This window comes from Asterias rubens, chromosome 21 (genome assembly GCF_902459465.1).
Source record: "Asterias rubens chromosome 21, eAstRub1.3, whole genome shotgun sequence".
Taxonomy (NCBI): domain Eukaryota; kingdom Metazoa; phylum Echinodermata; class Asteroidea; order Forcipulatida; family Asteriidae; genus Asterias; species Asterias rubens.
Genome location: NC_047082.1, coordinates 2,989,389 through 3,008,510, shown reverse-complemented (window position 1 = coordinate 3,008,510; position 19,122 = coordinate 2,989,389). Strand labels below are relative to the sequence as shown.

Sequence of the window (19,122 nt, the reverse complement as noted above, 5' to 3'; positions counted from 1 at the left end):
GCTCTGTTGCCAGACAACAGTTTTTGTGACATTTCGTATTTAATAATTTGTTATCACTCAAAAGTAGTAAAAATGTTATTGTATGCTCCGTTTTCTCAGGTGTACCGCCAAGATCTTGCGGTGTTCCGTGATGCAGCGCTCCCGCGCCAATTCACGCGCTCCTTCCAGGAGAACACAGAGACCAGTGTCATCCCCAGCAAGATGTCAGACATCACAACGCGCTACGAGCGCCTGAAGGCACGCACGACGGAGCACACCAACCAGCTTCGTGACGTCGTTGAGAAGCAACAGAAGTTCAGTGACAGGACGGATAACTTTGGTAACTGGCTCCAGGACAAGGAAGGAACCCTCAAGTCGTACCTCAGGGAACCCATCGGGGCTGAGCCGAAGGCTGTACAGAAACAGATCGACAGACTCAAGGTAAGGTCAAGTCTCTTAAACCAAAGCGACTACTTGTTTTAAAAACAATGTTTATGTTATGTATACTTTATTTAAAGGCACTGGACACCTTATTGTCAAAGACCAGTATTCTCACAAGTGTATCTCAACATATGCACAAAATAACAAACCTGTGAAAATTTGAAATCAATTGGTCGTTGAAGCTGCGAGATAATAATGAACAAACAAAAAACTTGTTGCACAGTATTGTGTGCTTTCAGATGCCTAATAAAATACTATACATTCTATAGGCCTGAAGTCTTTGAATGTTTTAGTGAGAAATAACCTCTTTAAAAAAAAAACTATGTTACTTCAGAGAGAGCCGTTTCTCACAATATTTCAGACTATCAACAGTGAGTCAGGTAGATCAGGGTAGAGCCATCTCATTTGTCTAACCTTGAGAAGAGTATGACATCATTGATAGTTTTGATGTTTTTTTGTTTGTAGGTGATCCATGATGAAGTAGTGCTCCATCTTAAAGACATTGAGAAGACCAAGGATGCGGGACGAGACTTGGCTGATGTTAAACCAGCGCTACAGCCGGACATCACTAAACACATTGGTAAGTCATAAACATCTTGCGTATAGTTTTGGGAGATACATTGAGTTGTCAATACCACTCAAAAGAGATGTACACATGGTGTTACCAAAAACCTCACCTACATGTAATTGTACTGACGCCTTGGACATTTTCAAATCCTACATTATAAGTATATTTCATGTTTTTTTTTGCAGATGAGCTTCAACACCGCTACAACGAACTGGACACTCAGATCAAGAGTCGCAGCCAGCTGTTGCAGAACGCTCTGACACAATCCCAAGACATTCAGGATAGTCTGGACTTACTCCTACGCTGGCTGGATGAGGCCGAGAGGAACGTACACAAGATGGAGAAGGGGACCGTCTTGGTCATCAAGAAGGAACCATTGGTTGAGAATATGCAAGTGCAGAAGGTGGGTTTCTCAATCCTCATTCAGGGGCTGCAGATCCACTGTCTTAAGGCAGCCATTTTGACATTAATTACCCATTTAAATTAAAACAGAAAACCTACGTCTGAAAAGATTGACCGCTATCATTGGTGAAACGTGCACGCGTGAAGCGCTATTATTGGCTGAGAGTTGTGTGCATGTTTCCATTGTTTGTCATCAAAGATGGTGGCCAATGCAAGGGGTCAATATTGATATCTGGTGGATTTAAAACTCAACCAATGGGAGACTTTGGATTTTTTTAACGTAGTTCTGAGCATCCGTATATAACCAAAATCATTGGTTTTTATCTGGTAAGTCTGCTGCCAGCTAGGGTCCCATAAGTCCCTCATTCAAAGCAATATGATTATTGTATTTAAATACCTTTGACCTTTGACCTGTGACCTAACACCTAACAGAATGTGGAGGATGACATCATTAGTCATCAGCCGAGCGTGGAGATGATCAACCAATCAGCTTCCGATCTGATCCGTACCAGTGAGCCCAAGGTTGCCAAAGCCCTGCAGACCAAGGTGGACACCCTGAACTCCCGCTACAACAAAGTCAGCGACACAACCACGCAGCATGGCGGCATGCTCCAGGGGATGTTCGAACAGCTCAATAACTTTGAGAATGAGGTTGACCAGTTTGAGGATTGGGTGCTGCCGACCATTGACTCTTTGGAGTCGAGGGAGCTTGCTCGCCTCGACCTGAACGAGTGTGACAAGAGACTCAAGGTGAGTACTCAATAAAAAAAAACTTCTTAAGATGAGCAGAGAATTGAAATGTCGCGACCAAACCAGCTCTTTCTTGTGCCAACACTCCTTCAAAAGATACATGGTTGTACCCGCAAGTTTACTATTTATTGACAGTTAATTCTCGTCAGTTTATGTTAAAAAAATTGTTCTTAAAGTGTGCTCTGCAAAAAAATTACTTAACAATTTTTTAAAAAAATAAAAAATTTTTAAAAATAGTAAATGGCGTGATGTTTCAACCACAAGAGGTTTAAAAGACAAAAGCAGACATAATTTATTTAAGAATACATTTTTTTAATGACTGATTTAAAAGATTCTTGCCCAGTCCTCGAAATTGATGCATATTTTGACTTTGGATCTTTCAGGGAATCAAGCAGCAGCTTGGAGACCACCGGCAGTCGCACAAGCGGATCCATCAGCAAGGAGAAGCGCTCATCAGAGACCCTAAAGCCAGCGACACATCCTACGTCACGGCTGTCCTGACCAACGTCGACGCTAACTGGCGGACCCTGGAAGAGATTCTCGTCAAGAGGTTGGTGTCGGACAGAATTTGTAAATCAAACCATTTCATTTAATTTATTTTGAGAAATTTATCAGAAAAACCAACTTAATCAATGTACTAGCCCACAACCAAATGGGGAAGTTGCAGTATTACTTGTGGATGGAACACCCTAGAGAATTATTCTTGTGAAAACCCACGCAGTCAGGCAGGGACTGAAAACCCAATCCACATAGTGCCCCCAGTGGGATTCTAACCGGGGTCTCGGAGGTGAAGGGCAAGGAAAGACACCACGACGCCAACTCGAACATCAATTCAGCTTTACTTGGGTGTAAACTTAATGTATTCTCTGAGGACACAAAAAATCACAACAGTACACATTGAGTTTGATTTAGGCGCTATACAAATTACGTTTGATTGATTGATTGATTGATTGGTTGATTGGTATCAGCTTCAAGTGCTGTGTTTATTCAACCATGTCACACCACATTGGTTAATTACCAATTGGGCAAAAACCAGTAACTATTTAATAATAAACTTTACTTGACAGTAACCCCCAACAGACATACATGAATAACGGGCCCGGATTGCTTAGCAACCTGCCATAACATAATTCAAATGGGGTTAATAAATAATATTGAACGACGCCTAACGTTAGTTGTTTGAACAAAAAGCATTCACGTTTTATTCATTTTCCGATATCTCTTTGAATAATTTACTTCTTGCCTTGAAGTTGGACTTTAAAAGTGGCAATTAAATTATTAAATAACGCAACTGGTGAAGGTGAAGTCAGTATGTTATTGTATTCTTCTTGTTATCTCTTCCAGGAGCAAGCAATTGGACGCCAAACTCAAGGCATCCAAACGCTACGGACAATCCAGTAAGGACACCACCAACTGGCTGGACACCATGGAGCACAAAGTCACCCAACTACAGGAAGTATCTCATGATATCATCACGCTGAATACACAGATAGAACAAGTCAAGGTTAGTCTCTAGCATGCTTAGCTTTTAGTTGCCATTAATGGGGGTGAGATATTTCAGTCTTTTAGCCAGACTTTTTAAGTCAGCCTGGTCCAGGAAGTCGGACGCTATTTTTGTCCACATGTCAAGAAAAACTTCTCTTTGATCTACTTTTCTATTGCTGAGGACACTGTTCCTAAAAGCTCTGTGAAATTTAAGCCCAGGGGTGATCAAAGGGTTAAAATGCCATCATATCAATACCTCCTAAGATATCGAGCCTTGTTTCAGACTTTTTTGTTAGCAGTGACTTCCACCCCTGCAATAAATATGTAGACAAATGCTTACCAACCTTAAAGACTGTTGGAGTAAAGAATGAAATAGATCATATCGATGGCTTTGCATCAAACAACCTAGCAGGTTTTTTTCTTGAAGGCAACTTTCATCATAGCAAGTACTTCATAGGAACGGAAAGGGGTCTTGGGGTTTTGTCACACGAGGCAACTTTTACAGGCAACTTGGAGGCAACCAACTACAGTGCATGCTACAGGACCTCTTTGGTAGCACATGCGTCACTTTTCAAACCATGTCTGACGATTTCCAAGTAAAGTAGGTGAACATTGAAATGTGAATATCTTTTTCTTTTTGGGGGTTGCCTGTAAATTGCCTCGTGTGATATGGCCCTTCCTCTGTAAACTATGTTGAAACTGTTGGAAACTTTTAACTTACCTTTATTTTTTTAAATTCTACCCTCAGCCGTTGAAGGCCGATGTGATTGCCTACAAGCCAAAGATCATAGAGGTCAACAAGTACGGCCACAATCTTGACCGATTGCAGCGGGATGAAGATGTACCGATGTCCGTCCGGCCACGCTACCGGTCACTCCAGATCGGATCATCACCCTCATCCGGACAAATGTCACGCCGGTCGTATGAGACCCCTGATGCTAGTGACTTCACCACCGATGGTAAGTTTCAATATGGTTTTATATCTACATCCAAAACATCCGAAATGAAACAAACTTGTTGTTTCATACACTCAAGACATAACATACTACTCAATCAGGATGTAATTATACAGAACAGGGTATCATGGCCAAGTGTTTTAGAGCATCGAATTCAAGTTCTGGTGGTTAAGTCATCGGAGTGTGGGTTCGAGTCCCGATCATGACACTTGAATTGCTTCTCTTCACCCAGGATTATAAATGGGTACCTATGGTGGCAGAGATTGTTCTTGTGATTGATTTAGCTTTAGTGTGCTACATACTTGGCAGCACATGCTGGATACTCCCTTGGGAGCTGAGATGGTTTAAGGAATTTAATATTTGGCTCAGTGACCAGGGCTCGATTTCACAAAGCGATAAAATCCGACGCAAGACAAATTGGTCAGTATTACCATAGGGATTTGTATTGTGACATCACACGTTACTTAGCAACTATGATTGATTTGGAGTTCAGATCATTCTTAGATCTTTGTGAAATCAGTCCCTCAACTTGCTGATTGAACTTTTTTATCTTTACTCTCCTGTAGAAGAGACGAAGATCCAGCGAGAGCTGATGGACATCAACAAACGTTACGACGGCCTGAAGGTGAAGCTCGGAGACCGGGACGAGGAGATGGATCTAGCCAAGTCTTACCTAGAGAAGAGCGGAAACATGGGAGGTCTGATTGAATGGGTGACAGTGACTGACGCTAAGGTGGTTCAGTCGGCACCTAGGAGTACCGATACAGATCAACTGCATAATGAACTCAAGGCAGCCAAGGTAAGGGAAATCTGGATGGCGTTTGAATAAGGTTGACTTTATGGTTTCTTTCCCTGCCGTTCACCTCTGTAGACCCCAGTCCGAAACTCACCTCAGACTGGAGCCTTGAATATAAAAATTTGTTTTTACCTGTCAGTCTATTAAGAAATATTTTATACTGTGTGCTACTCTTTTCTGAAAAATATTTTCTGTTTTTGCTATGCCGTTCTCTGACCAAAACCTCATTCACATTCCAAATGAGCCTTAATGTTCCTATTTTGAGAGTAGTTATTTTAATAATCTATCCCTCAATTCTGCTTGTCAGTTTGCCATATTTTATATGAATTCAAGGAGTTTGTGTAAACATTTGTGGAACACCCAGGCTTATCTTGGTTCTCTCAACCCTGCTTTCTCTGTGTAACTGAAACTTGGTTCAAAAACGCTCCCCTCTCCCTATGCTAATATGGTAAACATCTTGTTCACCCGTCCAGAGAAAATAATACTGGATGAGGAGTTGCGATGTTCAGGGTTTGTTGTTGTTTTTGTTTTTTGTTTGAAAAGTGTCTGATCCTCAGATTGTTTTTCTTTCTCAGAGTCTGCACGATGAGATCGACAGCAACAAAGTGGCCATCCTGGATTCCATTCACACCACGGACCAACTGTTGAAGGACAAACGTGGTAAGCTCGCCCCTCAGCGGGTAGAGGACCTCCAGCAACGCAGCAAGGAGCTCCGGGCTCAGTACGATCAACTCACTAAGAGATCGGAAGATGTCTGCAAGACCATTGAGAGTCTCCTCATCCAGCTTAAGATTGAGATGGAGGAGAAGGTAAGAATGTTTGTTTTTTTTTTATTATTTTTATTATTATTATTATTATTATTATTATTATTATTATTATTATTATTTTGGGGGTTGAACAAAGAATTGTCTAGAGTGGGATTCGAACCAACGACCTCCGGATTAACGTGCCGGCGCTCTACCAACTGAGCTATCTAGCCCTATATTGGCGGTGTCCCTATTTTTTCAATATCCTTGTTCGGGGGTGCCAGTCAGAAGCCATGCAACCGTTAACTGTTCTTTGTTCGGGGGTGCCAGTCAGAAGCCATACAACCATTAACCGTAACACGGCAGTTAACGGTTGTATGGCTTCTGACTGGCACCCCTGGACAAAGATATTATAAATACAACTGTGAATGAGAAAAATGTAAAAACAAAAAAAATGGCTGTGTGGGTCAGGGGCCGCAAAAGTTAAATAAACTACTATTATCTGCAACAAAAGGTTACCAGCCAAACTACCATGTCGCAAGTTCAATTTGTGACTGTTCTACATGTACTACTCATATCTGCTTAACAGGAATTTGTTAAGCAGTGTTTTGTGCTTAAGCAGCTCTTTGAAGTTGGGCCCTGGTGTCTTCTCAACTGGTTCAAGATCAAGATTTGAGAGCCAAGGTTGGTTCGTTTGTGTAATTGTAATTATTTTATGTTTGGTTCCTTTCTCAATTCTAGACGAGACTGAAAGCCGATTTTGACGAGCTGACCATCCAGCTGAATGAGCTTCAAGATTGGGTTACCAAGGCAGAGCACCAGCTAGGATCAGAACAACCACTCAGCGAGCAGACCAGACCTCTGACTGACCAGTACAGCAAACACAAGGTATGACATTCCTCTGCAAACATTTACAAAGGGTGCATTCGATTAGCTTCCCTGGGTCGACCCCGGTCTGCCCCCGATATGCTCGAATAGCTTTGACGTCATTCCATGGGCTCACCCGGGTCAGCCCCAAGTGCCCTGCTTGTGGAGTGGGTCACTTTGGGGCTGGCCCCAGGTGCATGACGTCACTACGAGAGCGGTGATTAATCGTTCGTTTACTCACCTGAGTGAGCACCGCGGGGTCGACACGGGGATGCTAATCGAACGCACCCAATATGATGCCATTTTTCCTGCTGGGTGTTCTGTGGAGGAGGCAGAAATCTCTATCAAGCATAGAAATAGATGAACCGCTTACAGCAATGTCAGCCTCCATGAGTGATGTCAAGGTCATGTTGAGACGACCACTCTACTTTCTCTGGAAGCCCGGGTTGCGTTCCACTTGCGCAATCAAATTGCAACCTTTTGCACAAACGATGTTATTAATGGAATGATTGGTTGCGATCACTGGTTGTCAACATGAGGTACCCCTTTTGATTTTTTTAACGTTCGTTTTTTCGCTGTATTGAAGGTATATTTTAATCCTCTTTTGTACATCATGGCATAAACTTATTAAGTTATTATTTCGACTCCACCTGACTGCGTTACCAACAACCAAAAACACACTGTAATTATGTTTGTGACAAGATAAATTGTCTGCTAATCGTATTAATGTCCACCATTTTAAAACCACTCGCCTATTCACCTCAGAAGTATGTTCACCCGAGGTTTCTAAACGTTGGCAACGCACAACTGGTTTTACTCAAAACTGTCGATGTTTGCGCAGGTGGAACATACCCCTGATTCCCCTCATCATGACTTGATAACATCACCTTCTTATTCTTATTACTTGACAGACCCTCCATGAGGACATCGTGTCCCACCAGGGCCCCGTCTTGGAGACAGTCCAAGAAGCCAACCAACTCCTGAAGCAACGCGGAGACAAACTCAGCGAGGATGACAGTACCTCCCTACGGTACATCGCCGATACGCTCAAGGCACGCTACGAGACGGTCAACGTACAATCCAACACGCGGCTGAGCGCGCTGCGCTTTGCTAGTGACGACCTCGGGAAATTGGAACCGGAAGTTGGTACTCTGGAAGAATGGCTACGCATGGCTGAGCAGGTATGAGTAAATTTCAAAATTATGACCCAATTTCATAAAAAAACATGATATTCTTCCTACTTTAGTCTGTTTTCTGATTTTTGTTTGCCCTTGGAAAAATCAGAAATTTTGTGTTAAAATGTCATGAAAAAAACTATAAGAGCCTATTCCATGTGTACATGTAGTTCAGCCCTTGTACTCGATCTAATGTCATACTTTTTTTCTCAAGGACCAAATATCATGCCTGTAAAAATGACAACCACAAATATTGCCAAGAACAAGAACATATATTTCCTCACTTGAATTGATAAACAACCAAATTGGCATGTCATTCAAGTTGGTGCAATTGGTGCTTTGCTTCTGTTTAAATAACCAACACTTTTTCTAAGTAACAGTTCTTTTTGTTAAAATGTTATTGTTTAAAATCAACAAGGTTGTAGTCTCCGTTTGGTTTGAATGGAAGAAAATAAGATGGCCCCCACCATGATGAAGAATTTGAGTGCAATGCTTAGGTGAAGAGAAGAGAAGAGAGATTTCAAATGTGTTTTATTTTCTCGTCCAGAAACTTGAGTCTTCACTGCGGAAGATAGAATCCGAGCCAGAGGCCCTACGGGATCAGTACAGTGGCCAGCGTGAGTTGGCTGAGGATGTTTTGACCCACGGTGCAGACCTGAAGTTTGTCAACATGACCGGCCAGACATTCATCAACAACGCCAAGGTAAACAACTTTGCCGTCAATTTTTGCTCTGATCGTCTTCAGAGAAGAGTAATATTTCTTTTTGATTGAGGAGCATGGCGAAAAAAAATGTCTAGATAACTACACATGGAGGTTGGTTATGAGATGTGATATAAGATTCTTAAAATATTAAGAGACTTCAGGCAGGCGTGAAGCCTTTTTAGGCATCTGAAGACACACAAATTTGTGCAACAAGGGTATTTTTATTCTTTGACTATTCTCTTGCAACTTCGATGATCAATTGAGTCCACATTTTCACAGATTTGTTACGTTATGCATATGTTGGGATACTCCAAGTGAGAATACTGCTCTTTGACAATTACCAAATGTGTCCTGCTGCTTTTAAGGGAATTAAAACTCAACATGATTATTTTGTTATGACAGACTTACAGAGAAGATCTCGGGGACTTCCGCACCTCTGTCCTGCCCCGCCAGTTCAGCCAGACCTTCAGCGAAGCACCAGATTCTCACACTATTCGTGATAAACTCGGCAGTGTGAACAGCCGCTATGAGCGTCTGAAGACTCGCTGCTTGGACCATCGTAACCGCCTGGCTGACATCCAGGAGAAGCAGCAGAGGTACCGCAATGAGGTCAACCCGGTGCTACCGTGGTTGGATGTCTCGTACGTCACCTTAGGCAAGATGGTTCAGGAACCCATTGCAGCGGAACCTAACGCGGTCAAACAGCAGATCGCACAGCTCAAGGTATGTGCAATGATCCATACCACTTATGGACTTATGTTGATTTACTAAGAATGGACACTGCAAAGAAATTTGCACGGCACAAAATAGTTGTGGTTAGTATTAACTGGACATCCACCACAATGCCATTTATCAATGATGGGTCGCTCGTTTATTTTTTAAAAGGTTATTGATTTCATTATTTCAATTAATATCGTAATTAAGCAACAACATTTTGTGTGTACTTCTTTTAGGCATTCAGTGATGACGTTCTTCTGCACAACAAAGATGTAGAGAGAATCAAGAACACCGGTAGAGATCTCTGTGAGATTCACGAAGACGTCAAGAAGGACGTCAGCAAACAGATCCGTAAGTTACTTACTGAGTAAAAGCTGTTAAGCAGACAATATTGCTTAGCAAAATACCTTTGCTGAGCAATTAAGAATCTCATGAAAGAGGTCAAACTTGCCATCACTGAGTTGAAAACATAGCCCTAAGTGTGTGACCAAACTTTCAGATTTGACGTGATATAGAGAGCCTATACAACAATCTTGCATTCGTTTGGCTTTATTTCCACACAAATTTGGAACTTTTATCTAAAATTCAGCAGGATTTCTCATTTTCATACAATCCATCACATCTGCATGAATTAGTATGTATTGAGAGATATAAATCTAGTAGGATGCAGGTCTATGCCTACCCCCTGTAGCCTAAGGGTGACTCATATGACTACCCCTCCCTCAAGAAACTTCAAAGTAAAATTGAAATGGACAGATTTATCTTGAAATGTTTTGTTGATGTTTCTAGGTGATGTGAGTGACCGTTACAGCCAGCTAGAATCCATGATCGCTGAGCGTAGTAACCTACTCCAGACAGCACTGACTGAATCCCACAGTGTACAAGAGGGTCTAGAGAGCCTCCTAGCCTGGCTGGATACAACAGAGACTACGTTGGATCGGCTGCAGAACAGGACCTCCATCACGCTCAGGAAGGAACCTCTTAATGACCAGATGCAACAGTACAAGGTGAGAAGGGGTTCCTCAGTCTCGTTACCGTGGGCAGCGCTGTGTCGCGCGTTCTTCTTTAACCCCTGGGAGGGAAACACTAAAAATCAAAGCTGATTGGCTAACCGAAAGTGAATGCTTTGTGTGCACGCTTGTTAAAAACTTTCTAGTTCTTGTGTAAAGCGCTTGTCGGGCGCTAAAAATGCGCGTGTAAAAATTCACAAAAAACAACAACAAGATGGCCGCAAGTCGATAGAGGGCCACACCGGATCAGAGAGAGACACTAAGTTGCTTCGGTAGCTGACTTTTAACTTGTCTTGATGCAAACATGTTTTGTTACAAAGCTTGAATAACTTCCTTTTTAAACAATATTTGTTTAGGCCTTATACTTCAAGATGCCCCATGGCCATGGCTTTGGTGCCCTTGAAATTTACAATTCCCCCAAACGGTGCCCTTCACCAAGGAGAAAATGCCTTGGTGCCCTTTCCCTTTCAAAAACGAATCACACCGGCCTGTTTGTTGAATAGAAATTGATTATAAATACTTTGTATACTTCCAGACACTCTTGAGCGATGTGCAAGCCCACAAACCAAGCGTGGACACTGTCAACAAGGCAGCGAGTAAACTCCTCCAAACCTGTGAGCCGTCAGTCGCCCGTACCATCCAGACCAAGCTCGACAACCTGAACACTCGCTTCTCCAGCCTCGAGAAGCCTTCCAGAGAAGGCTGTGAGTTCCTACAGCTTCTGACTGACCGGTTGAACCGTCTTCAGGATGAGGTTGATAAGCTGGAAGACTGGCTCATCCCGGCGCTGGACTCCTTGGAGGCGCCGGATACTAGTAAGATGGACATCACCGAGCTAGGCAGCATCTTGAAGGTCGGTTTGTTTATAATAGATGTTTAATTTGCATCAAGGATAAAGAATATTAATTTTGTTTTTTTACCCATTCACCGATGTGTGTTAGCTCTGTACACTTGGTACTTTCCTGAGTCCTGTGAAAAAAATATCACAGGTATATTTCAAGGGTCGTGGGTTTGAATCCCGCCCGAGTAATATGCCTGCGATATTTTTTTCACGGGACTCGGGAAAGTAAACAGTGCTTGCACACATTGGTGTATGGGTAAAACCAAAATCAATAGTCAGTTTGTTTGTTTAGTACAAGCCAACTTGGGGAAACTCCACAAAGGGGATACAGACACCAAGCTGGCAACAGCCGATCTCTCTCATACAAACATCGGTTTAGAGGGCCTTAATACCTTTTTTAGATCATATGTCTGGCCATGACATGAATCCCTTCTCGCTGTGAATGAAGATATATGTAATAAAGTTTCAGCTTTATTAGTTTTCATGTGTTTGGAGAAAAACACAGAGAAATGTTTTCAGGAGAGTCACGTAAATCCATTGTACATGCTAAAATATATTTCGTCTCACTGAGACAAAAAATATTTTTTGTGAAATTGTTGAACTCAAACCATAGCACCCCATCGAGTAATATTTTAAGGGAAGCTTTCTACCATCAGTATCTTTAAACCGTGTAAGTTTAATGTAAATCTGTGAACGTTTGTGTTTTGTGTCGTACAAAAAGTACCTAAAGTTCCCAAACCATTTAAGATGAATCTTAGTGCTTTGTGAAATTGAGCCTTGTCTCCTTTTCGATGTACCTTTTTATAAGAATCTTCTTCTCTACTTTCCCGTCGTCAACAGGACATACAGGACCAGATGGAGAGGCAGCGCCCACAGTACCAGTTGATCCATCAGCTTGCCAATGAGCTGACTAGTGACCGGAGGGTCAATGAGCCCGGCTCGGTCAAGCACATTGTCCGCAACGTGGACGACAACTGGAATGCCCTGATTGAACTCCTTCAGTTCAGGTAAGGCTCTTTCATCCAAAGTCTTTAAATCTAAACCCCGGCTCATACTTTCTGCGAACGTGAATGCGATACGAATTTTGACGCACACATGTTAGCTGTGTTCAACTCCTGCGAAAAAAACAATTGCTGCGAAAACAGCCATGTGACATTCGCTTTGCATTCGCATTCCCATTCGCAGTAAGTGTGCACCAGGCTAAAGGCTTTGCTTCAAATATATACCAATAACTTGTAACCATTTTTGTGATTTCTGATCCAGGCTTTGAGATTTACAAAACTTCATCCAAGTTTGTTAGAATGTTTTACGGTGTGTGTGACAATTTACCGATATATAAAAGATGTCAAATCAATGATGACTTTCTTTTGATGCCAGTATTTCTAACTCGTAATTTGTTGTCTTCGCATCGGCTGTGTTTGGATATAGGTGTTCAAACGCCTCTTCAAGACACTTCTGTTCCCACAACTTGCTCCTCTTTTTATTTGTTTTCTTGGCTAGACATTTGATTGTTTTTGTATTAGTTTTAGTTCATTCAGTCCCTCGCCTTGTTTTTATAGCGCCTTATGGTACTATTATTTATTATTATTATTTTATTATCAGGCAAAAGACTCTTGAGGAACGCCGCCAGGCCCAGAAGATGTACAACGATGACCTGAAGGACGTCAGTACTTGGTTGATATCCACAGAGCGTCGCTTCAATCAATTCCAACCGGTAGCCAAAGACTTGGGTACTATCAAGTCACAGTATGACGAGCTCAAGGTATGTTTTAAAACTGTTGCTAAGGGTGTTGCTAAGGACAGACTATACTTCTAGCCGTAGCCGTAGCTGTAGCTGCCAATTTGGACATGGCTCAAGCTTCAGCTTTTCTCTGAAGGAGCTTCTCAATAGTGAATAGACCCCTGGCAATATGCGCAGCGTTCTCACATGTGCCTATCCTGGGTGTCATTTTGGCAGTCAAAATCGTATACAAACATGCACAAAAGAGAGTTGACAACAAATTTTCCCGCATTGTTCGGAGGCCCGTTCTGTATTGTGTAAAAAATCAATAGCTCCCCCTTGCAAAATGCGAAACGCTACAGGTACGCTGAGGTCACGCGAACGAAAACAGCTATTGTCCAATGATCTGCCTCCTTTTTGAGAGTGTGACGTCATATGCAATGGGTCTATGCATTTTATAACAAACGGTTACAAATGCTTTTCAAAGACCAACTCGACTGATCCAAGGCAACGTGTTCCTTTAAAGATAAGAACCATGAAGTCTGTCTCTGCACAAAACGCTTATACAGTTTAAACTACAACTTTTATCCTATATCTGTGACAATGCTTATTTATTTGATTTCAATTCTCCTCCACCATGTCCACAGCCACTGAGGCGTGATGTTGTTGAGTACCGACCCACTCTGGACCATCTGAACGATCAGGGTACCAGACTGGACACCCTAATGCGTGGTATAACCACCGCCCCAAGCAGGCCTCATCGCCGCTCGTCCCAGATCATCACATCAACACCTAAGCCGGATCAAGGCCCGGCTAAGCGACAAAAGGCTAAGAGGCCATTTGAGGAAGCGGATATCAGTGGACTTATTGAAGGTGAGGATTGTAATGGATAGGATTAGTGGATTGGTGGATGAGATGAGATCATTTTTAGTGGATAAGATACCCATTATGGGGTATATGCACAGTTGTCCTGCACAGTTTTAACAGGCGTTTTGTCACTTTTGTTGCGCCATAGTTTTAAGTTGCTTGAAAGGTTGATTAACACAGCTTCTTTAAAATTCTTATTGTCCGTGATGGATATGTCTGTGGTGGTAATGTGTTCCAGTCTTTAATAACTGTTTATGGTATGAATAAGTATACCCCCGGAAGTGATACAAATATGTTTGAGAGTGCCCTCATGCGGTCAAAAATACGGCGCATTGATGATTTGTGAATTCCTTAAACCTCATAATTGTGTCTTGCTCATGTAGTATTATTTCCATCCAACAGAGGAGTCCGAGATCCAGCACCAATTGGCCGACATCAACCGTCGCTACAACGCCCTGGACATCAAGATCGATGACCGGGATGATGAGCTGGACACCGCTCTGGCCCTCGCTGACCGCACAAAGCCAGTAGATGACCTCCTGGACTGGGTGACTACGACTGAGATGCAGATGGCTCAGGCACCACCTATGCCTGGACTCAGCCCTCTGGAGGAGATGGAGAAGGAACTGGAGACCATCATGGTAAGATTGCTCATACTATGATTCTCAGACTTCAAACTAAGATTTCAAATGTACTTAATTTAAAGGCAGTGGACACTATTGGTAATTGTCAAAGACTAGCCTTCACAGTTGGTGTATCTCAACATATGCAATAAAATTTGAGCTCAATCGGTCATCAAAGTTGCGAGATAATAATGAAAGAAGAAAACACCCTTGTCACACGAAGTTGTGTGCGTTTGGATGGTTGATTTCGAGACCTCAGGTTCTAAACCTGAGGTCTCGAATACAAATTCGTGGAAAATTACTTCTTTCTCAAAAACTATGGCACTTCAGAGGGAGCTGTTTCTCACAATGTTTTATACCACCAACCTCTCCCCATTACTCGTCACCAAGAAAGGTTTTATGCTAATAATTATTTTGAGTAATTACCATTAGTGTCCACTGCCTTTAACATTCACAAAGGGGTGAGAAATTTCAGACTTTTATCTGGAAACAAAATATGCTGTTTGATTTACTTCTCTAACACTGATGATACTAAGTCGGATTCAAAACTTTGCTTGGTGGGAGTATATAATCAGGTTACGTTTGGGGTAGGCCCATGTGAACATTTCAATCCAGTCTGAAAAGAACCAATGGTTGAAAACTCAACGTTTCGATCAGTATGCTCTGATCGTCTTCAAGAGGAAGCTGAGTTGGACACTGACGATATGTTTTTGCTAAAGCTCCTTGCAATCTGTAACTCCAGGGGTTATCATAAAGTTGAAATGCCATTGGGTGCGTTCGTTTAGCTTCCCTGGGTAGACCCCGGTGTGTGGCGGTTTTTTCCCCCTGGAAACCGTGGGTAATTATCTGCACACGTTCGTCCTAGAAAAAAAAACGCCACACACCTGGGTCGACACGGGGAAGCTAAACGAACGCACCCATTATTTCAGCATACCTAAGATCTGGATCCCAGTTTCAGGTTTTGTTGTCAGCAGTGACTCTCACCCCTCTATTCACTTCTCCTTGATTGCCACTATTATTTATGTTCTCATATTCTCAGGCTGTGGAAGAGCAAGTTGTGATGAGCCAAGCCCCAGTAGTGGAAGCCTCCGCCGGCGCCCTCAACCTGATCAGTGAGAAATCAAAGAAGCTTCGTCCTGAGCAGCAAGAGCAGCTACAGACCAAGAATGATGACCTGAAGAATCGCTACGATGACCTGTCGACTCGAGTCAAGTCTCGTAAGCAGGATCTTGAGAGTAACATCAACCATATGAGGACTGAGCAAGATGAACAGGTAGGTTGCACCTTTCAGCTTCTTCATTTTATCACTCGTGGATAAAATATATTATTCAGTGGACACCCACAACCGTTGTGGTGCCACCTTAGCTAGTTTTGTCATGTTGGCTGGGCTTTTCAAACCCTGTCCAGTTGGTCTTTTTATGTCCTTGCAAATATTTTCCCAGGCTTTTCTAGGTGTCGTTTTTGCAAACTGGCTACAGTTTATTCTACTTTGTTGCACCAACATTATTGAACAATCTCTCACCTACACTCCGTTCTGAAAAATCATTTGACATTTTGAAGAACAACTTGAAAACATACCTTTTCCCATATTGATTGTTTGCTGTTTGCATATATTTTCATATAGATCTTGCTCAAACTGTATCTTTACAAACCGCTATTATCTTGATGGAATGTCGCCATATCAAACTATGGCCCTTTTCCAAACCACAGGATTCGGCTTGAGGCTTTGTTCTCTCGTCTGAAGCCCTGAGCGCGTATAGGCAAAGCATGCGCAATTGTCAAATCAACCAGCGGGGCCAAGCTAGCCTGAGCCGAACCCAAAGCCGAAGCCGTTGTTTCGAAAAGGGCCTATGTTGTATGTATGTATGTATGGGTGCGTTTTTTGAGCTTCCTTGGGTCGACCCCGGTCTGCCCTGAGTGAGCACTGCAGGGTCGATCCAGGGAAGCTAATCGAACGCACCCTATGTTTTTATTTCAGTCCAACATGAGTCGCCGTTTGGAGGATGTTGGAGGCACACTCCAGGAGCTTACTGACTGGATGGTACAGACAGAGAAGAAGCTTGGATCTCAACAACCCATCAACGAGCAGACTAAACCACTCAGTAGTCAACTGGATAGACACAGGGTAAGTCTTGGCACCAGACACTATCTTCACCTCAGTGAAGGGCCCGTTTTCTTATAAAGCCTGTAAGCACAAAAACTTGCTAACAAAAGGAAAACCTTGCTCAGTAAAAACAGGTTGCTAGCCAACATACCATTAAGTTTGCATTGTTGTGACTGGTGTCCCACTTAAGCCTTTCGGCACAAAAACATGCTAAGCAAAGGAAAATCTTGCTTAGTAAAAACAGGTTACCAGCCAACTTTCCATTAAGCATAATTTTGTTGTGCTAAGCTACTGTAAGTGCATAAGCAGCTATATAAAATTGGGCCCTGGTACAAACCATTTATAAATATGATCTTACGAGGCAAGTTATTTTTCAAAATTTGTGAACTTTGGTCTGGTACAAATTACTATTATTCAAGAAAAAAAACGTGCCCAGATATTTCATCTTCTTATAGGATCTAAGCTTCACAGTGTATTTGTACATAAATATGAACTTTAAAAAACTTAGTTTGCCTAAAATTAATATTTTCTGTGTTTATTTCCCTGTTAAAAAGGTGCTTCGTGAAGACATTGTTGCCCACGACCAACCAATTAGCAAAAATGTCAACGACATCGCCATCCTTCTGCGGGAGTTCGGCGGCAAGCTCAAACCAGAAGACGAGTCCTTCCTGCGATCAGGGCTCGATGAACTGAAACCCCGCTATGACGAGGTCAACAAGCAATCCATCACTCGCCAGAACAAGCTGGACTCTTCCCTGGACGACTTGGAGAAGTACCGAGAAGAGTTCGAGGAGTTTGAGGAGTGGTTGAAGGAAGCGGAGAGAAGCAACGAGACGATCCAGAGAGCTCCCGGGAGGGACCTTCAGGCTCTGAAGAAGCAGGTCGAAGAGGAGAAGAGGATCATGGAGGAGGTCAGCGACCACAAGGGTGACCTGAAGTTCATCCAGAGGTCAGGTCATAAGTTCCTGGACAATGCCAGGGTAAGTCCGATCAACTTTAACAACTTTAATCACCTGCAGTTCTTGTGAGAGTTTTGTTTGTTGTTGATTTGGAGTTTGCTTTAATAGATAATAATAGTAACAAGCTGGCATTTATAGAGCGCCTTTTCCAGAGGTTGCAAAGCGCTAGGATGTGTCCAACACTGATAACAAATATCTCAAACAAAGATTGTCAAAATAAAAATCACAGTTGATGAAACAAGTGGGCCCTCGGCAGTTTCTTGAACGATTCAAGTGAGGTTGCTTTTCTGCAGCTATCAGGAAGTGAATTCCACAGGGCGGGGCCTGCACTGGAAAAGGCTCAGTCCCCTGTTTAAAGTTGCAAGATGAAGAACGTAGAATGCAAGTTTGTTGTTGTTTTTTGTTTTGTTTTCTTAGCTGGCAGCGCTTTCAGCAAGTATTTTGAGAACCTGTGTTGTTTCTGAATAACTCAACTATTTGATTTTATTTCATGATGCTTCACAGAACTACAGAGAAGCTCTGACTGACTTCCGCACTTCAACCCTCCCCGCTGAATACAACCGCACCTTCGCCGAAGCTCCGGACTCCAACATCATCCGCGACGAGCTGGCGGATGCCTACGACCGCTACACCAAGCTACGCATGGGCAGCCGCAACTACTACAAGCACCTGAAGGAGCTTGCGGACAAGCATACCAAGTATGGCAATTCATGCGCTGTGGTGCTGCCGTGGGTTAACGAGGCGTACGCCAAGCTGACCAAAGAGCTTCAGGAACCGGTGGCGGCTGAGCCGGATAATGTCCGCAACCAAATGGAGAGAGTCAAGGTGGGATTCGTAATTTATTTTGTTGGACATAATTTGGAAAATATTTGAGAGATTTAGTTTTTTAAAGGCTGGCACTCCTGGGGTGATCGTTGCGTTTCACATGCCGGGCCATCTCTTTGGAACAGCATCCCACTTCAACACATACAACCAGATACTTGTTTTCAATTCAAAACATCTATTTCGGAAACCATAACTTTCAAACTTTCTGTATAAGCAGAGTTCTTGTTTTTTGCGCCAGGAGTGTCATCATTGACAGACATAGCGTACTAGAAATATTCAATATTATTATTATATTATAAAAAAATCTACAAACAAACTTAGATTTAGTTATACAAAGAAACATTATTGACATTTATTATGTTTAAAACTTGTTGTTTTGGGTTTTTTTCTTCAGAAATTACACGACGACATTGTGTTGCATACCAAAGATGTTGGCAAATTTAAGGAGCACGGGAAAGATCTTGCCGAGCTACAAGACACCATCAAAGATGAAGTCCTGTCAACAATCCGTAAGTACAAACCACTCATCAGTTCATTGATAACTTTGTAGTTGATTATAGAAAGATGAAATCTTTTTGCCTCAATCAA

At 42.5% G+C, this 19,122-nt stretch overlaps 1 protein-coding gene across 1 annotated transcript in view; it reads left to right on the top strand.

Annotated features, from left to right (window-relative positions):
- Positions 1 to 19,122, top strand: part of LOC117304446 — a 230,747-nt gene that overhangs the window by 132,965 nt on the left and 78,660 nt on the right. Inside the window, exons 144-168 of the mRNA XM_033788903.1 lie at positions 100 to 420; positions 886 to 1,000; positions 1,174 to 1,391; positions 1,823 to 2,140; positions 2,524 to 2,690; positions 3,485 to 3,644; positions 4,374 to 4,584; positions 5,148 to 5,380; positions 5,953 to 6,186; positions 6,865 to 7,011; positions 7,902 to 8,171; positions 8,713 to 8,868; positions 9,271 to 9,591; positions 9,822 to 9,936; positions 10,375 to 10,592; positions 11,131 to 11,448; positions 12,277 to 12,443; positions 13,039 to 13,198; positions 13,804 to 14,029; positions 14,426 to 14,664; positions 15,686 to 15,919; positions 16,625 to 16,771; positions 17,305 to 17,730; positions 18,214 to 18,534; positions 18,929 to 19,043. Of these exons, the coding sequence (XP_033644794.1) occupies positions 100 to 420; positions 886 to 1,000; positions 1,174 to 1,391; positions 1,823 to 2,140; positions 2,524 to 2,690; positions 3,485 to 3,644; positions 4,374 to 4,584; positions 5,148 to 5,380; positions 5,953 to 6,186; positions 6,865 to 7,011; positions 7,902 to 8,171; positions 8,713 to 8,868; positions 9,271 to 9,591; positions 9,822 to 9,936; positions 10,375 to 10,592; positions 11,131 to 11,448; positions 12,277 to 12,443; positions 13,039 to 13,198; positions 13,804 to 14,029; positions 14,426 to 14,664; positions 15,686 to 15,919; positions 16,625 to 16,771; positions 17,305 to 17,730; positions 18,214 to 18,534; positions 18,929 to 19,043 (5,557 nt within the window). The remainder of the gene's footprint in view (positions 1 to 99; positions 421 to 885; positions 1,001 to 1,173; positions 1,392 to 1,822; positions 2,141 to 2,523; positions 2,691 to 3,484; positions 3,645 to 4,373; positions 4,585 to 5,147; positions 5,381 to 5,952; positions 6,187 to 6,864; positions 7,012 to 7,901; positions 8,172 to 8,712; positions 8,869 to 9,270; positions 9,592 to 9,821; positions 9,937 to 10,374; positions 10,593 to 11,130; positions 11,449 to 12,276; positions 12,444 to 13,038; positions 13,199 to 13,803; positions 14,030 to 14,425; positions 14,665 to 15,685; positions 15,920 to 16,624; positions 16,772 to 17,304; positions 17,731 to 18,213; positions 18,535 to 18,928; positions 19,044 to 19,122) is intronic.